The 25,592-nt window shown below is 40.4% G+C and overlaps 1 protein-coding gene across 2 annotated transcripts in view; it reads right to left on the bottom strand.

Annotated features, from left to right (window-relative positions):
• Window positions 1–25,263, bottom strand: part of IRF6 (interferon regulatory factor 6) — a 28,077-nt gene extending 2,814 nt beyond the window's left edge. The window contains exons 1-7 of one of the 2 annotated variants that reach the window (XM_089514424.1): window positions 25,138–25,263; window positions 9,961–10,137; window positions 7,410–7,614; window positions 6,440–6,562; window positions 3,697–3,855; window positions 2,248–2,640; window positions 1,512–1,630 (exon numbers count right to left, since the gene is read on the bottom strand). In XM_089514424.1, coding sequence (XP_089370550.1) covers window positions 1,512–1,630; window positions 2,248–2,640; window positions 3,697–3,855; window positions 6,440–6,562; window positions 7,410–7,614; window positions 9,961–10,134 — 1,173 coding nt within the window. In that variant the 5' untranslated portion in view covers window positions 10,135–10,137; window positions 25,138–25,263. The remainder of the gene's footprint in view (window positions 1–1,511; window positions 1,631–2,247; window positions 2,641–3,696; window positions 3,856–6,439; window positions 6,563–7,409; window positions 7,615–9,960; window positions 10,138–25,137) is intronic. The other variant, XM_089514423.1, reaches the window with a different exon arrangement.
• Window positions 25,264–25,592: the final 329 nt, after the last annotated feature.

Below are 25,592 nucleotides of genomic sequence, written 5' to 3'. Positions count from 1 at the left end.
CACCCCATTTTGTCCCCCTCTGTTTGCCACCCGTGAACAAGCGAGGGACGTAGATTCCAAGTCCGCAAAAATAGAGGGTCGACTGTGTGAGGAAGTAAAATATGATGGTGGTGGCTCTATTTGTCCTTTTCATTAGGTTCAAGTGAAAGAAGATTCTTTCCCTGAATCAGTATCAAAGTTTATAAGTGAACTGAATGTCCACAAATGTATGTAAGGCAATTCCAGTTAAAATACTTGGAGAAAGCAGATAAAAAGTGAACCACTTAACAAACAAAGCAATGCTAACACCAGTGAAATCATACCTCCCGTTAATGGGCACATTGCAGCTTTTTTTAGTCCTTTGGGACCGTACATTGCTTCTGGTATCTCAGATGCAATGCTTTATTGGCTCACCAGCTATGTTAGTAAAGGACCTTATATCATCAACAGTCATGTCTTGGTGACTTCTCAATTAGGTAACTAGTGTGGAGGTTGCTCCAGTTTGGAAAGTATCACTCATGAAGGATATTATGCCCATATGCACAGACTGACAAGAACACTTTATGCCCATTATAGATGTTTTTAGTTACTGGTACATTCAAAGCCTAAGTCAATGTTCTGATTTTGACTTTTATAGCTTTATGCAATCTGGTTCCAAGTTTTTTAAAGGAGCACATTTCCCCATGTTCACACAAACATATAACCCCTTGGTGGTTGATAATTTACTAGACTCTATCATTTAGGGAAGCAAAGTTGCTGTCTGCCATGTACAGGGACATTTCTGTAATGGCTTCACAACTGTAGAATAACTTTCCAAAGGAAGACTGTGGATTTCCTTCCCTGACCATTTTTGTAGACAAATGAAAACGTCTTGTTGGACATTAGTAATAGAAAATCTCACTGGCTGAATTTTTAAAACTAATTTAGTTATATTGTATAATACAGCTAGTTTTTTTTCTTTGTCTTATACATACATTGTTTTTATTTGTTTTTTGAAGTGCTGTAAATTTCCTTATGCACACTTCAGGTGATTTATAACATTTGGTAAATACATCAACATCCCTGTTGGGATGTCTTAATGGAACAGTACAACACTGATACAGGACAAAGATTTTGAGCCATCTCAGCTTTCATTTATTCAGATCTTAGACCATAAGCCAACAAAACAGGGTTTAATGTTTGTATATTTACACCCATGTATGCATACATAGAGTTCCCCCTTCCTCGGGTATCTATATCTATCTCATTATCTATGTGTTTATATATAATGTATTTCCAATTACTAGGTTTCTAGACTGATTTTTACCCTTTCATGGCTAGTCAAAGCACAATGCATATGAATTTGATTATTTGTGCTACTAATTTTCCAGAATAGAAAGTGCTAAATTTGGGTTTTAGCAGCACAGAATGTGAATTATTTTGTGCACAAAATTATGCATTGCAATGGTTCTAGTTTCTGGGGGATTCATCTACATTCTCACAATAAGCACTGTTAATTTTTTATTTTTTTTTCCAGTTCATTTGTCTCTTACCTGAACAACAATCAGTTTTCTCTCTTTTGATTTTCCATCTGGCCATTCTTCCCCAAAACAAAAGTATATCTCATAGGGTGGATGTTTTGCAATCTGTCCTTTCTGATGGGCAATCAGTTCTAATAGGATGAAAAGCAAAGCTTGCTGATGTACAGTGGGAGATACATGCACCGCAGTATTTCACTCATTGCTCCCTCCAGTTCAAAACATATGCTATGTTTGGTCTCTAGGTTTTTTTTTTTTGTTGTTTTTTTACCATTTCTGAACCCTCCTTCCCATAATTTCTTAGCAATAGATAAGAAAACAGCCTTAGCTATCAGTTCTGTTTTTCCTTCAACCCTGTTCTGGCCTGGTACTATAACAAACAGAGCAGGTTCACTTATCACCTTCCACAACATGAAACTAGACATATGTGTATGCACTTCAAGACTATACTGTAAGAACTACAGCTACACCTGTGCTGCCCGGTGACAAGGGAAACACATCTGAGAATGGAATAATGTGGGGAGGGAGTGCTACAAGAGAGCCCAATAGTAGATTGTAACAAGATAACCAGTGCCTGAATACAGAAAATACAGGCACATATTTTGGGCCCAGAAGATTGCATACAAATCACACTCTACATTATCGTGTGAACACAGCCCCAGTGAGCTGAACATAATCCCAGGCCAGGAATGGTGTGTGTACCTACCTACCTACACAAAACTGTTGTTCCAAGAGCACTAGAGTTACTCACCACTTAAAAACGTCTCTAAACAGAAAAGCTTGACTTTCTTTTGCCTTTCAATTAAGTTTGGTGTGGTGGAGGAAGGTGCACACGGTCCAGACCAATACACTTTGCACTGGCAAAGCCTGATAGCATAAATAGCATGACCACTGACTTCTAGGATTAGCCCTCTGTCCATGACATCAAGGAGTCGGCTAGTAAAGAGCTTTTGCTTTTCATTGGTGATTTGTTCTGGCCCTGGAAACTTTACTTGCTCCAAATTAATAGGACCAAAGAGTTCTTCTTGATCTGGCATAGGTCCTAGTTCTCCGTAGAAAAGTCTGCACCCCTGAGGGTTGCTCACTGTCATTGTCTGTCCAAACTCTTTGCCTCGATACTCAAACTTAATTTCAAGATCTGTCACTGGAATCAAAGAATAATATTACTAGACATATTGCTACCAGAAACTTAATAGAAAAGTCTTGCATTAACTGACATTTCACTTCAGAATCTATCAAAGTGAATGAAATCTGTACAGAATGGATCAAAATTGCTAATTCTTTTTATAAATCAGATCCTGAAATGTTACTTTTGGGGAATACATCATTCAGAACAGATCCAGTACCCAAACCATGGGCCAATTTGTAGAGTCATGCTCTTCGCAGTGTAACATTGAATAGCAATAAAAATATAATCTCTTCATCCAACATTTGCATAGACACTGATTGTTTACATGAATACAATACTTAGCAGAAGTAGTGACATATAAATCAGGCTAGAAATCATGCAGCCTTCCAGTTGTTGTTGGACTGTAACATTTAGCAGCTCTAGCCAGCATAGGCAACAGTGCAGAATGTTGGGTGTTGCAGTCCAGTAACACCTGGAGGGCCACATTATTTCCAGTCCTGCTATAAATTGATATGCTTGGTCACTACCACCTCAGCTGTGCCACAAGCTGCTATGCTATCACTATGTGAGCATCAGCAGCAGTCTCCAACTAGGTTTCTGTATACACTTTGAAACACAGAATGTTTACTGGGCCACAGAAATATAAATTGGGGGGGGGGGGGACCGACAGGAAAAACTGATGTATTTTCATAGCTTCTTTCTGTAAAATACGATCTATTCAGTCTGTGCAGATATATAGTTTTATATCTCTACACAGATATAATAGATGCCAAAAGAAGGCTGAGGCATACTTTGGACATATGATAATATAACACAGCTTATTAGAAAAGACAATAATACTTTTTAAAGTTGAAGACAGTGGAAAAAGAAGAAGATCACAGCACAGATATATTGATTCAATCACAGAAACCACAGCCCTGAATGTGCAAGACCTGAAAGGGGCTTTTAATAACAGGGTGTCTTAGAAGTCTCACATTCATAGGGTCACCAAAAATCAAAGTCAACTTGAGATAATTACGGTAGTTGCAAAAATACTTTCCTATGCCAAACAATAACAAGAAGAAGACATACTTGGAAGAGAACTAATCCAGAGTTCAGGAGAGCTGAACATATCATGCTGCAGAGGTGGAAGTGTGGGAGGCATAGGCATCTCTATATCTTCAGGCTCATTTTTTGGCCACACAGCTTCAGGACTACAGGTCTCCACACTAGTAGGTGCCATTGGGGAATCTAAGCAAGGAAAAATGTATTTGAGTAACCAAGTACAACATCTGCTGGTCTTTTTAAATATATATATATATTACATGTCGCATTATCTATATAACTCCTATCATTCCCAATCAAAATATCCATGCTCACTGGGGTAATGGCACACTCTCCAGCATTTCATAGATGAAAACTGTGACATATGTGGCTAAGGAACATCAGAATGTGGTCAAGATAGCAGATGTTATTGATGACAAAGAACAAGGCTGCAGCACTATGCTTTTGCCTGAACCTACTGGGAAGAACAAGATTCCATTCCCTCCTCTCCTCTGTCTCCACTAAGTTAACTAAGTGCAAACTTCTTTTGCGTACTGAATTAAATTTGCAGAAATTTAAGAACAAAGGGGGAATATGGGAGGAAGGAAGAGACACAGACATTTTAAAAGCATCTGAAAAAGTAGAAGCCAGCACAGAGTAGTGGTTAAAGTGTTCAACTATGACTCTGGAGATCAGGGTTCAATTCCCCCTCAGCCATGGAAATCCACTGAGTCAGCTTTCCCATATCTTGGATCAAACACTGATCAAAAAAGAGACTGCAGTAAAGAGATAAGAAGACGACTAGGAATGGGAAGGGCAGTGATGAAAGTAGCAGACAAGATCTTAAAGAACAAAGATATACAAATGAGCACTAAAGTTAGAATCATCCAAGCCATGGTATGCCCCATCACTCTATATGGATGTGAGAGCTAGATAGCAAAGAAAGTGGATAAAAAGAAAATCAACTCATTTGAGATGTGGTGCTAGAGAAGAATGCTGAGGATACCACAGACAGCCAAAAATACAAACAAATAGGCCCTTGAACAGATCAAGCCTGAAATACCCTTAAAAGCTAAGATGATCAAACTGAGGCTGTGGTACTTTGGCCACATCATGAGAAGGCACGGCTCATTGGAAAAGACCATAATACTAGGAAAGATAGGAGGTTGTAGAAAGAGAGGAAGACTGCATGCCAGATGGATAAACTCAATTAGGGAGGTTATGGGCATGAATCTGCAAGACTCAAGCTGAGCAGCAGAAGACAGCCAAGTTTTGAAGATGTCTCATCCACGGGGATGCTATGTGTCGAGGTCAACTCAAGGGCAGTTAACTACAACAATAAAAGCCAGTTTCTGTGGCTTTTTACAAAATAGTCCCTATATCATAGCCAATACCTGAATGTCTTAACTTGACCTAGACAGCATTTCAAGAGTCGATGGGAAAAGGTTTACAATCCCTTTGCAAACTAACACAAACATTATTATTATGTAAAAAAAAATTGTTTCTTGTTATCTAAGAAATAACCAGTGGATTGTGAAGTTGAAGGCTTCACAATCAGTGGGTTGTAATGTTAGACCCCCAATATAATGACAAAAATGCTGGATATGAGCCAGATCGTGAGATTTTAAGAGACAAGATTTGAAAGGATATGTCATCAAACTACAACTTCCCTCTTAAGACATTTCTGCCTTCATTTCCTATGCAGCTAATCTTATTTAGGTGCATGGGAAATGAAGGCAGAAATGTCTTTAGAGAGGATGGTATAGTTAAAACTTGCTAAACCTGAACTTAGCTCCAGGGAATTCCACAGAACTGCCCCTTCATTCCAGGATATATATTGGTTCGGAAAAAAGGTGTGCCTGCTATTGCTCCAGTGTGGGAATTTACTTTTTTAACAAGTACACACAGGATTGTGTGTCTGACACAATGCCTAGTTGTGAGGTAGAGAGAGCTACTCTTGCAATGGGCTGTTTTGGCATAGTCTTCCCTTGATCCGCCTAGAATGGTGATGCTGGAACCATCATGAAGTGCACACCCTCCTTTTATTTTTTTCGTAACACAGGATCATCAGCATCATCACACTCAAGGACCCAGTTCAATCCATGCCAGCAGCAGAGGTGACAAAAGAAGTAGCTATTCCTTTTATTACTGATTTGCTTTAGACCAGCTGAACACAACCAGAGACAGAAGCAGGGCTGTACCAAGTGTGATTATGAAGACCTTAAGACAAAATAATAATGACTGAGAATTCAATGAATATGCACAAATTGTTCAGACCAGCACAGTAAAGCAACTGCTTCAGGTGACAAATGCTGTACAGGGAAGTGCAGAGTAGTGGCTAGCCTGAACAGTGTTAGCAGAAGTTTCAACTGCCAGTACAGTTGCCTTCTGTACCTGAAATTATGAGAAAGGGGTTACTATCTTATCTTGTGCTCCAAGAAGCAAAAATTTTTGGACACAACCTGGTTATTTCACAAGCTCATCATTAGAACACCACCATCACATTTGAATGATGATATTGGAGGGTAATGGAGTGGAAGATTTCTGTCTAAACTAATTATGGAAAAACATAGAGTCACAGACCATCTCCTTTTCTTATTTTCTGCAGCATATTAATTAAACTACTAACCAAGTTGCATCCATACATGTAACTGGCTGATCTTTGAAATTGTTTATTGGAGTGTTGTTTAAAGCATTAACAAAATACCATATGTACAAAAGTAACAATTATCTAAAGTGGAGATGTATGTTCAGTACATACTTTGTGCCATACTCTGTTTACAGTACTAACCATTGATATTAAGAAATGGAAAGGTATCCTGTATAGGTACATGCTGAGACTGGTTTAATTCATCCTCATCATCATCATCAGGGTCATTATCCTTTTCATCCCATGGAGCTGAACCAGTAGAACCTGTAAGGAAAGGCGCAAACTAAAAAATTAGCAAGTAATAAGGCATTTTATCAACAGAAGGCAGTAAGCTTTTTGTAATGATTACCAGCAGCACTTGTAGAATGCCATCACCACATTTTTATTTCATGTACTGGTCTCCTTCACAGTTCTAGAACCAACACAATCCTAACAGACCCTACAGTCTTTCTGTGCTTCTCATCTTATGCTTAGAAGGCTTCCACTAGCCATGAAACAGTTCCTCCTCTTCTAGAGCTTGTGTAATCCAGTCAAAAGACCACAAAAAAAAAAAAAAACTTCACTAAACCTTTCTGCTGGTTTGTAGGAAGGTATACAGAGGGCCACTAAACATTTACCCAATTCCTGTATCTTCTGGGCCTCTACTTCCAATTACAGGTTTTTAGAATGTTTATTCCATCACACACACCCCAGTTCTTTTCATTGGCAAATGTGCTAGGAGAAATTCTTTTAATTAAATTAATTTCAGGAACAATGGTCTTTCAGAGACTGTCTTCTTATAGCATATCTGCCTAGGATCAACCTGCTATTGGAGAAGCAAAGTGTGTGTGTGTGGGGGGGGGGGGGGGGGGGCTGAAGGATTTTTTTTTTTTTTAAAAAAAGCCATGCAATTCAGAGTGCAATTTATACATGATGGATTTGTGGAAGTGAATTCATTCTGGTCTAGAAAAAAGGTTATTTTAAACTTCATTCTGTGTTAATTATGTTGCACCAAGGATAACCAAATGTGCTTACTCATTTCTGAGTAATCCAACACTGACCATAAAACAGCTGAATGCAGGAGAACTAGTCAGATGCTCCTTTAAAAAGCAAGAGTCTCTGTAACTCTCACCTGGATTAATGATTCCTCCTTGAGACTGTGGGATATCACACACTTCATATATTTTAATAGGATTCATTGGCACCTCTTTGGTGCCATCGTACATCAAGTTGAACTCCCGGCTTTTGTTGAGTGCACATCGGAGCTGGGCTTTCCATTTGGCAGGATCAGGATCATCAACTCCTTCCTGATACTTTCCTGTTTCAACAGCCCAGGCCTGGGAGCAAAGTACACCATGCTTAGTTAAATACTGTCATTATGCCAGATTCTGTTGAATTGTGTTGCCAAACTCTCATCTGTCACATGCATCTACGCAAAAAACACTTTTTATTGTAGCAAACAGCAGTAGCATGTATCATATGACAATTTCCCAAACCCACATTGTTCTGTATCATGTCTGATGCAGATCATTTCTTTATAGGCTACCTGGCTGAATCCAAAGAAAGTCAACCCAGTAGCAAGCAAGGCATTCATTAACTTTTCTATGTGGGATTAAGTTTGTAGTTTTAGCTAGATAAACATTAATTTGTGTGTGAATCTTCCAGAAATATTTATTTGTATTGTTAACACAGAGAGCTTGTAAAACTTACATAAAATAGCAGCAATTGTTCATGCCTTTTGTTCCATATATATATATATTAGAAACCTCTGTTTCTATCAAGCAGGGACATAGCTAGGATTTTAGGAAGGGGGGGGGGGGGGTCCAGACTAAGTGCCACCACTATAATGGGGCTTGGGTGCGGCGGCGCAGCAGCACACACAATTCATTTTTCTAATGGAAGGGGGGGTCTGGACCCCAAGAACCCCCCTTGGCTACGTCCCTGTATCAAGTGGTTTCCATAGTGATATGAATCAAAGCCACTGCTACATACAAGTTCATTTTGAGAAATGTTATTTTAATAGTTCACGTGAAAAAAGGTAAAGTCATATAATGAACCAGGTAAGTCTTACAGTGCAATTTTGTGCAGGTCACTCAGAAGTGAGTCCCATGAGACTAACACTCAAAGAAGTGTGTGCAACTTAAGATAAAGAACTAAGAAGACACATAATAGGACTCAAACATGAGAAAGGGTCAAGAGTTGAGAATCAAATAATTACACCCTTACATCTGATGTTTCTCTGAATGGAAGACAGCTTCAAAGAGAAAGACACTGCAGTCTGATAAAGGGCAGTACAGCTTAAGAGTATACACAGTGTAGATAAGACAGTGAGTTATCTTATTGGAAAGGAGAGGGTTGTATCTGGTTTTGAAAGCAATAGTGAATCTTGCATATTGATTTACCCTCAGTTGTCCCTGTGTTTCTATTCACAGGTACATGTTGGTATCCTTTACAATGTTGGGTTATATTTATATAAACAGTATTAGATACATAGGCATAAACATACAGAGCCAGATACACAGAGCTGCAGCACATACATACCTATTATTATTATTATTATTATTATTATTATTATTATTTTAATCCAGTGAGCAGAAAACAAAAGGGAGACAAAATGTTAACAGTTCTGAAGTAATATCTGATTATCTGTAAAGCAAGAAGCCATTATGTTTTAATAAGAGCCTCTACAGATGGGTGACTGAACACTGCTTCTGTTTGTCCCAGATGGAAGGGCTTCTTTTTGTGTCTTAGAAGGGGCGCTATAGGCGCGGTGGCACACCATGATGATGCCCCTTCCAAGCATTGCTGTTTGGGCGCTGCGCCTGGTGTGTGTCATCAAGGTGTGTGCAGTGCGGAAAGGCGTGCGCCAAGATGGTGCCCAGGCAGTGCAGTGAGGGTTTGGAGCATGTTGATGCTCAGCACTGACTGCACGTACAGGCCAGCACAAAGTGCAGGTCTGTACAGCTCCTAAGTATCTTGAAAAGGTTAGAAAAGCATATCCCAGGATTAAAAAAACACCTCCAGTGCTGAAAAAGATTGGGTAAAGTTGAGCTGCATAATGCAACATTAATCAAAATATAAATGAGGGATATAATATTTTTGTTTAATGAAGTACCATTTTCAATGGAAAGAAAGCTTGGTTGGTGGTTCATTTTGTAAGCACTACATAGTAAGTACTTTTCAATACAAAAAAGAAAAAAAGAAGAAGCTCTAATCAAATCTTTATGGTACTGCATAGCTCTACCTACCACCACCAGGACCATAATTGCTTTAAAAATCCATCTGACCAACCCATAACCCCATGGAACAATTAGACTAGTAAATAACAAAATAGGATGATATTCCACTCAGTCAAATGTTAAAGAAGCTGCTACCACATGATCAATTTCCCACAAGTCTCTGCTAATTGCATAAGTCTGTGGGACTCAAAAGTGCAAGTAAATGCAAATTCAGCACTAGCAGTGGGAGGCATAGCAGCCGCCTCCGTGGCAGCAAGAGCAAAAGGTACCACCAAACCATGGCCTCAGCTGCTACATACACTTTTAATTTTGTTTCTTTGCCTTTCATCCAAGAAGCAGAGTAACATATGGCTGTATTTTTACTGGTTCTCACAAGCCCAAATTCACCATTCAACCTACTATACCATGCCAATGCTCCAGTGGGGGAGTGTATTCTTTACTTACCTTAAAAATTGTGTTCTCCTCCTCATGCTGAGGGCTGTGTCGAGTTGCATGCTTCCAAGGGATCTGAAACCGTTTAGCATCTCTGTTAAGCCAAACAAGGCCTGGGTACATACCACTGTCCACCTGAGCTACTAGCCAGGGTTTCAGTCGAACTCTGCGTGGGTGTAATGCCATTATCTAGAGGGGAAAAACACACAGGCAAATGGCAAACAAACCACCAAGCAACTTTCATTTTCTAGTAAACCAAGCAATAGAAACCAATTGTAGCTGCTTTCAACAACTTTATGCCAACTCCTTCAGTTTTTTTGAAGGTCTAAAAACACACAATCCAATCAACTAAATTGTCAAACAGATAAGCTGAGCAAAGGTATGCATGGCTCAAAAATGTGAGAACATAAACTTAAAATTGCAGACTACTGAAACAGATGAATGCCTTGAGGGTATGAGTTTTAAAATGGGATACAACACCTGCTCAAACTGGATGAAAACATATGGTACAACCTTTTGTTTGTAACTAGTAAGGAAAGTATTATACACTGCAATACCCATGAAGCAAGCTCAGCTGTGTTTGTTTTCTCTTTCTTGTAGCATCTAGAATAGTTTACAATTGTTCTGGCATAATGTGGTATACAATTCTGGTCATAATACAAGAAAATTAAGAAGTGACATTATATGCATCTTTAAATATTGTCATATACAAGATGGAAGTAATTTACTACTTTGATAACTCATTATGTTTTGCAGTAACAAGCTACAAGAGTGTTACTTTTTTGTCTTTAAATGATTAGGATTGTAATTCAGTACTATTCAGTACAAAATTATGGACTTTCTGCTTGTTACTCATTACTGAATATGTTCTGACTCAATCTGAGCAATGAAGGAGAAGATCATATGGATGCCTACCAACTTTTTTTGCAAGGAAAGAAAGACCAAGGAAGAAAGGGGGAAGGGGAGACACATTTAAAACAAGAGTAGTACCAGAGATTTCAGTTAGCTGATATTTATTTTATTCTGTTTAGTCTACTTTTTCTATACTCCTCCTTTCTGCCCAATGAGCCACTGCTACCACTGGCAGAAAAGGAAACTCAGGGTGCAGGATGACTTGCCAGGTTGGCTGCTCCAAACTTGGATAGGTAGATTTGAGCTATGTGTGAGATTTATCATCATCATCATCATCATCATCATCATCATCACCACCATCAGTAGTAGTAGTGTTTATTTATATAGCACCATAACTTTAAATGGCACTTTACAGAAATCATCAAAGCAACATATATCCTAGCTATGACACACGATCTAAAAGTCATGGAATACAGAATAATAAAAGTAATTAGACAATCTATCCCAGTAAAATACAGCTATAAAACTATAAAAAAATAAAAAGGTAATACATTGTTAATCAAAAATTATCAAAAATTATTAAACTACAGTCTGAAATGCTTCAGAAAATAAAAACGTCTTTAGTTCGGATTTGAAACCAGCTAGGGAAGTAACACAGATGTTTATGAAGGTGGTTCCAGGAATAAGGTGCTGCAAATGAAAAAAGACAAACCCAATCCAGGGAAGAAGCAGCTATGGTTGGATAAGTAGCCCCAAGCCCCTGGACTGTAGATCTTGAAAAGGATGGTTAGATGTGATAAGAGCTGACAAATAGAGGGATGGGGCTAACTTGTGCAAGGCTTTGAAGGTTAGAAGAAAAAGCTTATACCAGATCCTGAAAGAAATGGGCAGCTAGTGCAGAGATGCCAGAAGTGGAGTGACCTGGTCAAAACACAGAGCCACAAAGATAATTTTAGCAGCAGAGTGTTGGTCTAGAAACCAATGGACTAAGGTGGAACAAAGGATGCCCCATCAAAAGAAGGTTACAGTAATCAAAGCAAGATATAACCATAGCATGTACTAAAGACTTAAGATAATGATTCAGGTACAACATTCACCGCTATTATTTGAGGGCGGGGGGCAAATATATGAGGGAAGAGGAATTGAGTGACTGTCCAAAGCATGTGCTATGTAGACAGCAACCACAAAAGTTATAAAGGTGTGGGTGGGGTAGTCCAGACAGGTTAGTCCACTAATGATTATTATGGTCAGAGAAGGAGGGAGCCAGACAAAATCTCTCCTGTATTTCAGTGGCACAAAACTAACAGTAACATGTTAGTAATCAGTAATCTACCAAATTCTTTTTTGGATTATAGCAACAGATATCAGAGCAATGAGTAACATATATAATTGTTTTTAAAAGTAAGACGGTGAGTTTTGTTAAATATTAGAGTGAGATGAAGGGATTAATATATATCTGCAGGCAGAAACCACTCAGAAGAATACAAAAAATTGCCTTAGAGCAAATAAGAGCACTGATCCATCATGGACGCACGAACTTGCAACAGTTCTCTAGGAGGGTGAATGAAATCTCCAGCCTTCTCCTTAGCTCTTCTTCCAGAACTCCATCTTCTCCTAGCTCCTTGCTAAACTAAGTGGGACATGAAGCTGGCTTTTTCTAGTGCTGACAAGAGAAAGGTATAAATGGACTTGCTATCTGTGGATTTGAGTATCCATGGACAGCAAGCCCCCTGTCCTCAGTGGTGGTACATGCATGCTGCTGTGCTGCCATTAGAAACAACGAGCCGAAGAGCAAGAGCCAGGAAGGGCACTTTCGCTGCCTCTGGACCACCAGGCAACCCTTCCCTCCCACCCCGGCACAGATGGGCAGGCAGGTGGGAGGCTCTACTGAAACTCCCCACCTGCCAGCCCCAACTCCTCCTCCTCCTCCCAGTGCCCAGCTGGGGTCTCTCCATGGCTCCAACCACCAGCCATGCTCCTTGCTCCCCGTCACCTCCACCTCTGCCATGATTCCCTCCCCCCTCACCATTCCCTTCTCCTTTTGTGTCGTGTCTTTTAGATTGTAAGCCTGTGGGCAAGGAACTGTCTGTTATCCCCTCTATTGTAAACCGCTCGGATTCCCAGTGATTGGGCGGTATATAAATAAAACCTATTATTATTATTATTATTATTATTATTATTATGTGGCAGGCTCTCCTCCTCCTCCTCCACAGCAAGCATGCCACAGATGGAGAACGAGCTTGTCATCTGTGCAGGAGGAGGAGAGCCTGAGATATAATGGCTGCAAGCAAGGAGTGCACCTGGCCCCCTCAGTGTGTGGCTTGTGATCGGGGTGACCGAGAGACCCCAGCTAGGTGCTGGGAGGAGGTGGTGGTGGTGGTGGGGCTGGCAGAAAGGAAACTTGAGAATCTGTGGACTTTGGTACCTATGGGAGGTCCAGACGGATCCCCAAGGATACCAAGGGCCAACTGTATTCCTTTTCTCCATACAGAGATTGGAACAGTTCCCTATTTCTACTCTATTTCCTCGTACATTATTAATTGCCATTAACAAAACAAAATACCAGCAACAAATTTTCATTGTAGCGTGCACAGCTCTACAGATTTTTGTAGAAGGTTAAAAATCTTATCTGCAAGCACTCACCCAAAAATGTAGGCATTCTAAAACTGGGTAGGAATTGTTAAGAAATCTTGGGTAGAGTGTAAACTTGAAACAGAAACGGACTTTGAAAAATAAAACTTTCAAGTTACTGTATATACTCATGTATAAATTAAATTAAATAAAGTATTAGCAGTTCTGCTTGCTGCAACTGTATAAGTTCTTTGGCATTATTTTCCTTTGCATCCTTTAGAATCTTTTGCTATGTGCTAAATTTTACGCTCAACTTATCCATGGGTGACATCAAAATCCATAATTTTGGACCTATAACCTGCCCTCGACTTATCCATGAGGTCAACTTATAGTTGGATTTATACTTGCTACTGTGTTGGTCCACAAGAATTTTTTTTAAAAATGAAGACACTGGGAGGATAATCCTTTTTATTATTAAAAAAAAGTTACAAAAACAGTTTGGAAACACAGGGGTCTCTCAAGCTCGGTGTTATTTTAAAAAATTATCAAAGTATTCTTTAGAAATGTTGGCTATGTAACAACTAAGAATTAAAACAAGCTCATGAGGTTGTACAGTATGTATGGGATGAAGGATTTGTAGTGTCAGTGTGTGAAATCAAGGCATGTTATAAATTTATAACATCATTGCACCCTGTGTGCAAGAGAAGGATCCAAAATATTACACACATAGACACTGGCAGCCAAACTCCTACTCTACATTATTTTCCTCCTTACAAAACATAGCCAAAGGTAATCATGTTAATATTAAAGATTGTCATAAACCCTTTTGTTGTTTTTTGCTGCACCAATTCACTGTGACATATGCTTTCATGGATCACTTCAGACAAAGTAGTAACACAAGTGGGTCAAAATATGTAAGTGGGGGGAGAGAAGAGGGGGGAAGGCAGAAATAAATTTTTCTTTTTCTTTTTTTAGATTATCTTTTGAACTTTTAAAAGAAAAAAACCCACAAGAGATATAACTCCACAAACAGATAAAGTCAATGGCGAAAAACATCAATGCAGAGTGGATATGACTCTCTCTCCTCCAGCAATAAATTGGCAAAGTAATATTAATTGCATACACACAACCCTTAGCTTTGTGTAGGGTTAGCCATTTCCTGCTCCTATTTGAAGGAAGGTCTGCTCATGAGAATTTTACAAATGAATGCCAACATACACCAGGTGTATACAGAAAAGTGATTAGGAGAAAAAAGGCTCGATTAGTCAGAATTCTCCCGCCTCTGCCTTAATTGTTATACCATCTGATGTTGCTAATCATGGGCAACAAAACCCATAAGGAGGTGGTGCTATCATTCCAATGACACGGTGGAGGGGGGGTGCTTTGCTTTGCTTTGCACAGAGGGAATTGCAAAAAACAAAATCCTTCAGAATATATATCCATGTGCCAGCAAGTGATCAGACACTGGAGAGTAAAACTGGAAATGTTCTTTGAAAAATGAACACAGTAAGATGGACAGAGCCAAGCCAGTAGGGTTGCCATAACCCGGCTGCAACCGGGTTTTTCCCGGTTTTGGCGGCACCTGCCCGGTCAGGGCACGGGTGCAGCCAAAAACCGGGAAAAGCCCGGTTGCAGCGGGGTTGCTAGGCAACCCTGGGGCCTCGCTGCCCTCCTCCTCCTCCACCGCACATGGCTGCGCGGAGAAAAAGGAGGGCAGCGAGGCCTGGGGTGGAGGAGGCTGCAGGGAGGTGGCGCCTCTTGGGCGCAGCTGCGCCAACCTCCCCGCCTCCCTGCAGCCTCCTCGCCTCCTTCCTGGTCCCTGCGGGGGCCAGGAACAAGGCAAGGCCCCGGCCGTCGCCGGCGCTCTCCTCGCCTCCTTCCTGGTCCCTGTGGGGGCCAGGAACGAGGCGAGGCCCGGGGACCAGGCGGGGAGGGAAAGCCTCCTTAAGTGGAGGCTTTCCCTTGCCGCTTGGCTTCCGCTCCCCGCTGCGATCGCGAGGGGAAATGTAGGACAAAATTTTCAAATGCAGGACACATTTTTTGTGTGTCCTACATTTGAAAAATTTGTCCTACATTTTTCCCGGTTTGGAGGTCCGGCACTATGGCAACCCTAGGGACAGTTAAAGCCACAAAGAGTCTACAGTGCATTTGCTTGTGGTGAAGATGCCAGATGTCAGCATTCTCTGAAGATGCCAGCCACAGATACTGGCAAAATGTCAGGAATAAACTCTTCTAGAACATAGCCTGAAAAACCCACAAAAAACTATGCCAGATGACCTCTTCATTGTTGTTTTTTGCAACAAACTAGCACAGTTGAATGTTGATCCATTAAACCTGGTACCAGTTACTATGATTGGCTGAAAGCTCTGGGCAGTGGTCACAAGTTCTCTAGTGTCTCAGTCAAGGATTATTTACCTGCTATTGGTCAGCAGACAAAATCATACCATACTGTACAATACTGGCAATATCCCAAGCAGTCAAGTCTTCAATGAAAAAATATATATATTAAAAGGGGCATCCTAGTAGTAATTTCAAAAACCTGGCTACGAATGCACAGCAAATGCAAAAGCATAGTTATGTGTGTTCTGCTCAGTGATACATGGAATCCCAAGAAATTTAATTAGGGAGCATTATAATTATCCTATTATCTTGTATGCCAACTAAGCATGAAGGGTAAAGTCACCATGAACTTTTTCTAAACCACTTGCTTCTCTTTCATATAAAAAATCTGAAATTATTATTTATACTCCAATTTTCTAATTAACATGACCTCAAAATAGCTTACATGTTCCAGAAGACTGCATGCAAATACAGAAAGCTATGCTAGGTGCAAAATTTAAGAGTCTCTACTCTTTGTTCTCTTTCTAAAAATACTTTTCAACAAATCTACCTTTATGGCTTTGAAAGCTTAAGCAATGTCTAGTGAGGTCTCAGAAGCAAAGAGCAGCTGAATAACATTTCCAGAGCAAAGGGTGGTGTTGGACATCAAAAGCTTACGTAGCAGGTTAGCCTTCATTGTCATTAGAAAGTGTACAATTACACTTAGAAACAAAAACATAAAAATTTAATTTTGCAAATGTTAATTTGCTCAAACAATTATTGAGACAGTATCTGGAAAACTGACATCACAGCAATGCAGTATGGAGGTGGGGGGATGAATTAGCACAGGGTACTATAAAAACCTATACTGACTTAAACAGCACAAAACTCTTCATACAGATCAATAGCATATTGCAGCAACCTCTCCAAAACAACAATATAAAATCAATGTATCAATAATTATGACAACCCACAATTAGGCTATATAAAAATTACCTAAGACAATAAAGTGCAACAATACAACAAATCTGTCCACATGAATTAAGAACTGTATGCAAGTATGCCTTAAAGTTGCCTGTCGATTTATGGCGACCCCATGAATTTCGCAGGGTTATCTTAGGCAAGGAACAGGTGGTTTTGCCACTTCCTTCTTCTGAAATATAACCTGGTATTCATTGGCAGTCTCTCATCCAAGTACTAACCAGGGCTGACCCTGCTGAACTTCTAAGATGAGATGGGATCTGGTACCTTTAGGTTATTGAGGTACACACAAATTAAGAGCTATTGCTCTGTTATTTATGAGTACAGTATGTATAAGCAGTCAAAGTTGTTGAGTTACAGGAGTAAGGTCATGCCAATTTAACAGTTGTGCAAAAGCTTTTGATGACTGAGTCACTATTGCTCAGTTTCTTTTCAGAAAGTAGAATTATAATACATGCAGCCTCCTCTCAACTGAACTTTTCTACATTTTAAAATCTCAAATCTTATCCAAAATAAGCTTACACTTATTGAAAAATGCATGTGTATACATTCATGTATTTTAAGCCTTGCTTCAAAACACAAGCATCCTAATAATATGCAAGGATTGCTGGTGTGGAATCTAATGGTAAAGAAAACGGTGCAGAGATAAGGAATGGTGAGAAGGTAAAGGAGACAAAGATTAGCATTGAAGATCAAGAACGCTAAAGCCCCATCATAAAAATGTAGAGTTGGAAGGTCTCCCAAAGGTCATATAGTTCAAGTGTCCACTAATACAGAAAAAACACAGCTAAAATGTGTGTGATAAATGGCCATCCAGCCTCTTTTTAAAAACATCAAAGGAAGGAAAGTCACTGTGGCAGTTTGTTCAATTACCTAACTGCTCTTACCATCAGAAGTTCTTCCTAATACTTAATAAAGGATCTACCTTCTTCTAACTTGATTCCATAGATGTGGGTCCTGTCCTCCAGCACAGGTGAAAATAATGCATCTTCCATAAAGCTTCCCCTCCTATATGACAGCCATCTCCAAATATCATATCTCAGGATTCTCCCCTCCAGGCAAAACATACCCAGTTCTTTCAATTTGTCCCAGACTTGGTTTCTATACCCTTTATCTTCTTAGTCAGCCTCCTCTGGACATGCTGCAGCTTGTTGAACCTTTGCTAAAAGCCTAATTAACACAAAATAAGGTGTGCCTAATTTCAATGAGTTTAGACACACCTATCTCTGCATATGATTGAGTTATAGATCTTTCTTTCTCCCTCCCTTTGAACTTAAACAGCTCCCAAAGCAGTTTACAATTAAAATACACTATAAAGATACAGGATAAGGTATTAGGGATATATGGATGTGTGGATGATAGTTCAGTTTCCTGGCTCTTCTCTCCACAGATTTACAGAATGATGTGGCAGAACAGGCAAATTGTACCATCCCAGATCATAAACTAGAAATAATCAAACCCTATATCAGAAAAATTTAAAAAAGCAGAAAGCCCACCTCAAACAGAGAAGAACTGCTGGACCTCTTACCCGTTCCCTCCACCACTCCCTTCTCCTTCTGTGTCATGTCTTTTTAGATTGTAAGCCCGAGGGCAGGGAACCATCTAACTAAAAAGATTGTATGCACAGCTCTGTGTAAATTTACAGCGCTTCATAAATAAAGGTTAATAATAATAATAATAATAAAACAATGCTCAATGAGCAAAATAAGGCTCCCATACAGGCCTAAGTGTACGATCTGTTTTCTAAAATATTGCTCAATATTCTAGAATATTGCTCAAGTGGTGGTCCATGGACCAATGCCAGTCAATAAGCTATTTATTGCCTGTCGGTCAGCTGTGAATTTCTAAGAAATAAACAACTGTAGAATATGAGTACAAATATGGTACCCCATACGTTACCATTAAGTTGAACTTAATTGGATAAATGTAGAATGCAGCATTAATATTGACTTAGCACATAACTCTTTCCCTAATACTAAATTGTATTTCACAACCTTCAAGAAATACATTATTAATTTAGTCCAGCATTTTTAAATTGAGATTTTCATTATTCAACTGAAATAAAATGTGCCACAGCATATCTATCCCAAAATAAGAACTGGTCCCAAGCACTATGTCTTAAAAACAAACCCTAAAACTCCCTTGTGTGATCTGTGAAAGTACAATAGAGAGGAATGTCTGTATTACACAGCATACAGGCAGAAACACACTGGGGAAATGTAAAAAGTTAGATTTGTATGTAAATCTACATCTCCAGTTTTGAATATCACTTGAAAGACCTGCCTTCAGTAAGGCAACAGAAATACTCAATACCAGTGTTCTTACAGTTGTCCCAAAGGAGTGCATTTATCTAAGCAGATTCTTCAGAGACAAATAGGGTGAACAATAGCATCCCTCAAGCTAGTAGCTTGAAGGCAAGCTGCCCAACCCCATTTGATGCAATTTCTGTCCCTGGAGATCATAGTAAAGTGAGCTGAAAAAATACCACTTAAATACAGTACAGTAAATACAGTACAGCAGCATAGTGGGTAGGTTTGAGCATTGAGCATATGACTCTGGAGATCAGGGTTCAGTTTCCCTGCTCAGCCTGAATACCTACTGGATGGCCTTCAATGAGTCACACATTCTCAGCCTCAGAGAACTCCGTGATAGATTCGGCTAGTGTTGCAAAGGATTGCTGTAAGCTGGAAATGACTTGAAGGCACACAACAACAGCAACAACAGCAAAATACATTTTTAAGTAAAGTACATCTTCAAAAATTATGTTTTATTTTCCTTATGGGGGTGTTTCCAGCAGTCAAATATCCTCCAACATTTTGAAGATATAAAGATGAGCTTCAAACATTAGAATCATAGAGCTGGAAGAGACCACAAGGGCCATCCAGTCCAACCCCCTGCCATGCAAGAATACACAATCAAAACATTCTTGACAGATGGCTATCCAGCCTCTGTTTAAAACCCTCCAAAGAGACTTCACCACACTTTTGTTGTTTGTTGTTGTTAATCGCCCTCGAGTAGATCTTGACTCATGGAAACCCTATAGATGGGACATCTCCAAGACTTCCTATACTCCACTGCTTGGCTTAGGTCCTATAAATTCATACATGTGGCCTTCTTAATGAGTTCATCTATCTAGCATGTGGTCTTCCTCTCTTTCTACTTCCTTCCCCCTTTCCTAGCATTATTGTTTTGTCCAATGAATAATGCCTTCTCACGATGTGGCCAAAGCATGTCAGCATCAGTTTAATCATCTTGGTTTCCAGGGAGATTCCAGCATATTTCACTGTCAAACATCTCTTTCTATCAAGATATTCTTCCTAATGTTTAGGTGGAATTTCTTTTCCTACAGCCAGAATCCATTGCTCTGTGTCCTTTTATCTGGAGCAGCAGAAAACAAGCTTGCTCTATCCTTAATATGACATCCCTTCAAATATTTAAACATGGCTGTCAAGTCACCTGTTATGCTTAAACATACCCAACTCCCTAAGCTATTCCTCATAGGGCATGGTTTTCAGACTTTTCACCATTTTGGTCCCCCTCCTCTGGACACAGTTTGGCTTGTCAATATCTCTCTTGAATTGTGGTGCCCAAAACTGGAAACAGTAATCCAGGTGAGGTCTGTTCAAAGCAGAACAGAGTGCACTTTTATTTTCCTTGATCTAAATGCTATACCATTCATGCAGCCTAGACTCACACTGGCTGTTTTAGCCACTGCATTATGCTGTCAATTGATGTTTAACTTGAGGTCTACTAAGACTCCTACATCCCTTTTGCTTGTACTGTTGTCAAGCTATGTGTCACTCATTTCTGTATTTGTGCATTTCACTTTTTCTGCCTAAATACAGTTTCTCCCTGTTGAAATTAATTTTGTTAGTTCTGGCCCATCTCTCTAATCTCTTAAGGTCATTTTAAATTCTGATCCTATCCTCTTGAGTATTACCTACCCCTCCTAATTTAGTGTCATCTGCAAATTTGATAAGCATGTACTCTTTTCCATCATCCAAACCATTGATAAAGGTGTTGAATAGCACTAAGACTGAACCCTATGCGCCCCCCCCCCCCCCAGTCAATTCTCTCCAGGAGCCATTGGTGAGCATCCTTTGGATTCAGTTACACAACCAACTATAAATCCACTTGACAGTTGTATTCTGTAGCCCACATTTTACTAGCAAGGATATCATGGGGGACCTTGTCAAAAGCCTTACTGAAATCAAGATATACTGCATCCATAGAATTCGGCTCTTCTACGAAACTTGTAACTCCTGTGCTCATTTACAGCATGTGAAATGGCAGCTATGTACACTGATAGCATTCTAATTTTCACTCACAGACTTGTATGCAATGTGCATTAATGGCAAGACTACATCCATTCAGTCAGATTTGTCTTCTGAAGATGAAAATGCACTAAACCTTAAGAAGGTATAATTTGAACACAAGCTTTAACATTACATCCTTGAAACATAAATACAAATGTTGAATTCAAACTTAGTCATACCAAAGACCAAACCCATAACACACAATGGGACATGTAAGTCATGACTAACTTGAAACTTCAACGTGTGCACTCTAAGTATGACCAAGATTGGTTTGGGTCTAGCAACCAGACCTGGGGGATAATTTACCAAGAAAAAGAAACAGAAGACAAAACCAAATAGGACAAGTACAGTTTTTCTCTGACAAAGACACTGTGCCTTTAATAGACTGGCAGAAATTCACTAGGTGCAAGATTTGAAAACACATGATTCCATCTGGAAAGTTCATACTCATAATTTTCATGATTAATTACAGGGACAAGTAATTTAAAGACATAGCCATGTTAATCTGTAGAAACAGTATGTAGAGAGTTCTTGTAGTACCTTTGAGACTAACTGAAAGAAAGAAGTTGGCAGCATGAGCTTTTGTAGACTCAAGTCTACTTCCTCAAATGCATGAGGATCTCTCTACATACAGAGACAATTAATATTACCAGTAAGACCTTACTCAATGTCGATAAATGAGGCTTGGAACTAGGGGTCTTTTTTAACATAATTACTGTACACTAATTACTATTACAACTTTTTTATATATATTAAAAACTTTCCCTGTAGTTTCAGGCTTTTCTTTCAGTTATGTTATTACACAGTTAGAAGCCCCATGTAATCCAGAAGGAAATCCCAAACTTACTTTAAATAGCTTTTCAGCCCGTTTAGTCTAAACACTATAAAAAGAAGTCCTCACAGTAAATCATATTAAACCTAGGCCTTTGATGAGTGAGAAACAAAGTTGCCATTCCAGAAATGCACATGGTCAGATAAAATAAAAGTTTACAACTCCTGTGAGGTGAAGTTGTACAGGGCCTACTACAAATACAGATTTCATCTCACATTTAAAACTGGTTTGCTTACTTCAGTCTTTTGCATAATAAAGCTAATCTAGTTTAACCAACCCTTTTCAAACTTTTCAGTTAAAATGAGAAAATGCATGTTTTGAAAGTACGTAAAGCATATTAGGCTAAGGCAAACATGTAAGACTGAGGCCTGGTACAGACTGGCTCAAAGTGCCGGCCTGGGGCTGATTTTAGGGCTCAGGAGAGCTGAGCATCTGCACGTTCCCAAGCCCTACTGCACTGTCCAGGCGCCATCTTGGCGCACGCGCTGATGATGTGCCTCATGCGCTGCAACCAAATAGTGCGGTGCACAAAGGAGCCACATTTCATGGCTCTTTTTTCATGGTGCATCATTGCCGTGAGGTGCGGTCACCACGGCAATGATCCGCAGGAGAAAGGGGTGGTGTCTCACCGCCCCGCCCCTTTCTGCCTGTCTGTATCCCCCCTAAGTTTTAATTGAAGTAGTAAGTCAATCTATAATAGGAGTTTATCACACAGAGGGCGAACTGGTAAAATCCCATGCAGAAATGAGATTTTAAAATCCCAGTGTTGTTTGTGAGATGTGTTGGCGTGAAAGAGAAATAACACGAAAATAATCCGAGTGGAAAGCTCTTTTGTACTTTCGGAAATTAGCAAAAGTAAAAAGGAGCTGGTTTTGACCACTTTTTGGAGTTTATCAGACGGGAGGAATTTCTCTTAATTTCAAATGAAAAGAAAGTGGGGCCAGAATGCATTCACGTGAATTCGCTAGTTCAGCAAATTTACGTGAATTCAGATTGCGTTCGAACTGACTCAAAATAGCTTGCCATTGCCCGAAATTGTGTGTGGTAGTCTATCACACAATAACGTGAAACCCCATGATTGCGTTTGGATTGCCATTGGATTATACTTCCAATTTCCCTTGTCTGATAAACTCCTTTGTTCGGGTAATTTTCACATTAATTCTCTTTCACACAAACGGTGCCTGAAAAATATCCTGCAAATGTGTGTTTTTTCCACTTTAGGTTTGGATTAACCCTGAATGTCTGAAAATTGTTTTCAGTTGAAATTTAGTTTCTGCATGGGATTTGACCCATGTGATAAACTCCATAAACTTGTCCCCATCAGAGTAGGAAAGACTGCACTGAATACTTGTTAATTCCATTCTGCTAAACCATGGTTGGAAAACCTGTCACCCAACCGCCCTCATCATCCCTTATATTGCAGTTAATCATGGCAGTTTAGACTGATGGGACCTAGAGTCCAACTTTTTGTGGAATGCCAAAGGTTCTCCATTCTCGATAACATCCTTACTTAGAGGAGTTGCTACTATTGACTCACAAGCATCCACTCCAATTATGTCACAACAACATGGAGATAATTTGCAGACTGGGATGGGCCAGAGTTGGCAAGGAAAGAAAAAAACATGAAGCCGAAGCTCTCTGGATCAATCTCTAGTATTTCTAGGTGGAACTAGGAAAACCCACACCTGAAACTTAGTCAAGCTCAGACACTACTGAACTGGATGAAGCAATGACTGCAGATCCACACCTTCCGGTGTTTTTAAGCTGAAATAAACCTCAGTTTTACAGCCAAGAAACATCCACAGAGCTACACCAAGACAACAAAACTATGCACTCCCAGCAAATGCAATGGGATTAGCTTCCAAATAAACATTCCAAGTAAATTCAGTGGGATTCACTTCTAAATAATCATTCCAAGAACACACATTGCATTAGTCTGTCCTCCTCCATTGATTTAAAGCACTACTGAGTGTTGACAGCCAGTACTAACAACAAAAAGGTGGGGAGGCTTCCTTTTTAAAAAACAAACAAACCCACAAACCTTACCTGAAGCTAAATTGGTGCTGGAATTTACTTTATACCTGAATACAAAGGCCTAGTTTGCCAAGGCCCAGTTCCATCAGGTCCAGGTGTGAATTCTGTGACTTACGTCACTCTCTTTAATCTTATTGTATTTTATTTTACTGTATTCTCTGTATTTTTATTGCTGTAACCTGCCCAGATTCCTTGTGATTGGGTGGGCTATAAATAAATCATTATTATGATGATTATTATCATTACTGAGTCTTGATGGAGATGCAGCCTGGCACAGTGGTTTGAGTATTGGACTAGGCCAAAACACACAGCAGAAAGAATCCATCTTGAGACCACTGTAACTGCCCTGGCTCAGTGTTAGGAATGCTGGGAACTGTAGTTTTGTGAGACATTTAGCCTTCTCTGTTAGAGAGCTCTGGTGCCACAACAAACTATAGTTCCCCAAATTCCCTAGCTCTGAGTCAGGAAGTTCAAGTGGTCTCAAAATGGATTGTTTCTGCCATCTGTTTTGGCCCTAAGACTCTGAGGACCAGGTTTCAAATCTTGGCTCGGCCATGGAAACCCACTGGGTGACCTTGGGCAAGTCACACTCTCTCAGCCTCAGGGGGAAGGCGATGGCAAAGCACCTCTGACCAAACCTTGCCATGAAAACCCCATGACAGGTTTGTCTCTGAGTTGCCCTACGTCAGAAATGACTTGAAGACACACAATAATAACAACAAACCGAGATTTGGTGAAAAGAGAGTCCAGAACTGATGAAGGTGAATTAAGATCCTGGAAAGAAAGACCCCTTTTTGGAGGGAAAAAAGGCAGCAAAATTCCCACCAGAAGTCAGGGCAAGGAAAACCTCCCCATCCGACACAAACAGACACAGAATAGCTGGAGAGATCTTGCAGCACCTTTGAGACTCACTGGAAGAAACGGGCAGCAGGGGCTTTTGTAGACTTCGCTTTGCTTCCTAATGCATCTGAGAAAGTAGACTGGAGTCCTGCTGCCAACTTCTTTCTTTCAGAGAGTCTCCAAGGGGCTGCCAGATCTCTCTGGGGACTGGTTCCACAGGGCTATTCTATCTTTGCTGGGAGAGAGAGAGGCGAGGAAGAAAAGTAGGCGAGTAGGGCTACAAAGTCTCAATGGAAAGCCCCTGGGTGGCCTTGGGCGGGTCACACTCTCTCAGCCTCCTCAGGGGAAGGCGACAGCAAAGCTCCTCCGAACCGAGAAAAACTCTCCCATGGGCCCACCTTTAGGAGGGCCATAAGTCTGGAACTAGGGACACCCCAAACAAACCTGTGCAGAGCCCTCCTGGGGAAGAGAGGGGACTCGCTGCTGTGGGGGCTCCACTCTCAGCCCGGACCCTCCAGCCTGGCTCCTCACCTCGCTCACCTGGGCCAGGTGTTGCCCTGGCCAGGCCCCGCCCCCCAGGGCCCGGAAGGGAGAGCAGCCAATGGGAGCAGGAGGAGGAGGAGGAGCAGCCAGGTGAGGGAGGGGAAAGGGGCTCCTTTGCTCAGGGAGGAGGAGGAGGAGGAGGCTCCAGTTTCATTTCCCTCAGGCCCAAAACACACTGCAGAAATACAACAGATTTCTTGTGACACCACCAGAGCTCCCTGACAGAGAAGGCTAAATGCCTCACACAAGTACAGGTCCAAAACACACTCCAGAAATAAACCACTTTGAGACCACTTTAACTGCCCTGGCTCAGTGTCAGGAAATACTAGGCATTGTAGTTTGTTGTAGCACCAGAG

Source organism: Sceloporus occidentalis, unplaced genomic scaffold, assembly GCF_023333645.1.
Source record: "Sceloporus occidentalis isolate IW3139 unplaced genomic scaffold, rSceOcc1.0.p SCAF_3, whole genome shotgun sequence".
In the NCBI taxonomy this organism is placed as follows: Eukaryota; Metazoa; Chordata; class Lepidosauria; order Squamata; family Phrynosomatidae; genus Sceloporus; species Sceloporus occidentalis.
The sequence above is the reverse complement of the archived record's forward strand: the minus strand, read 5'-3'. Positions and strand labels throughout refer to the sequence as shown.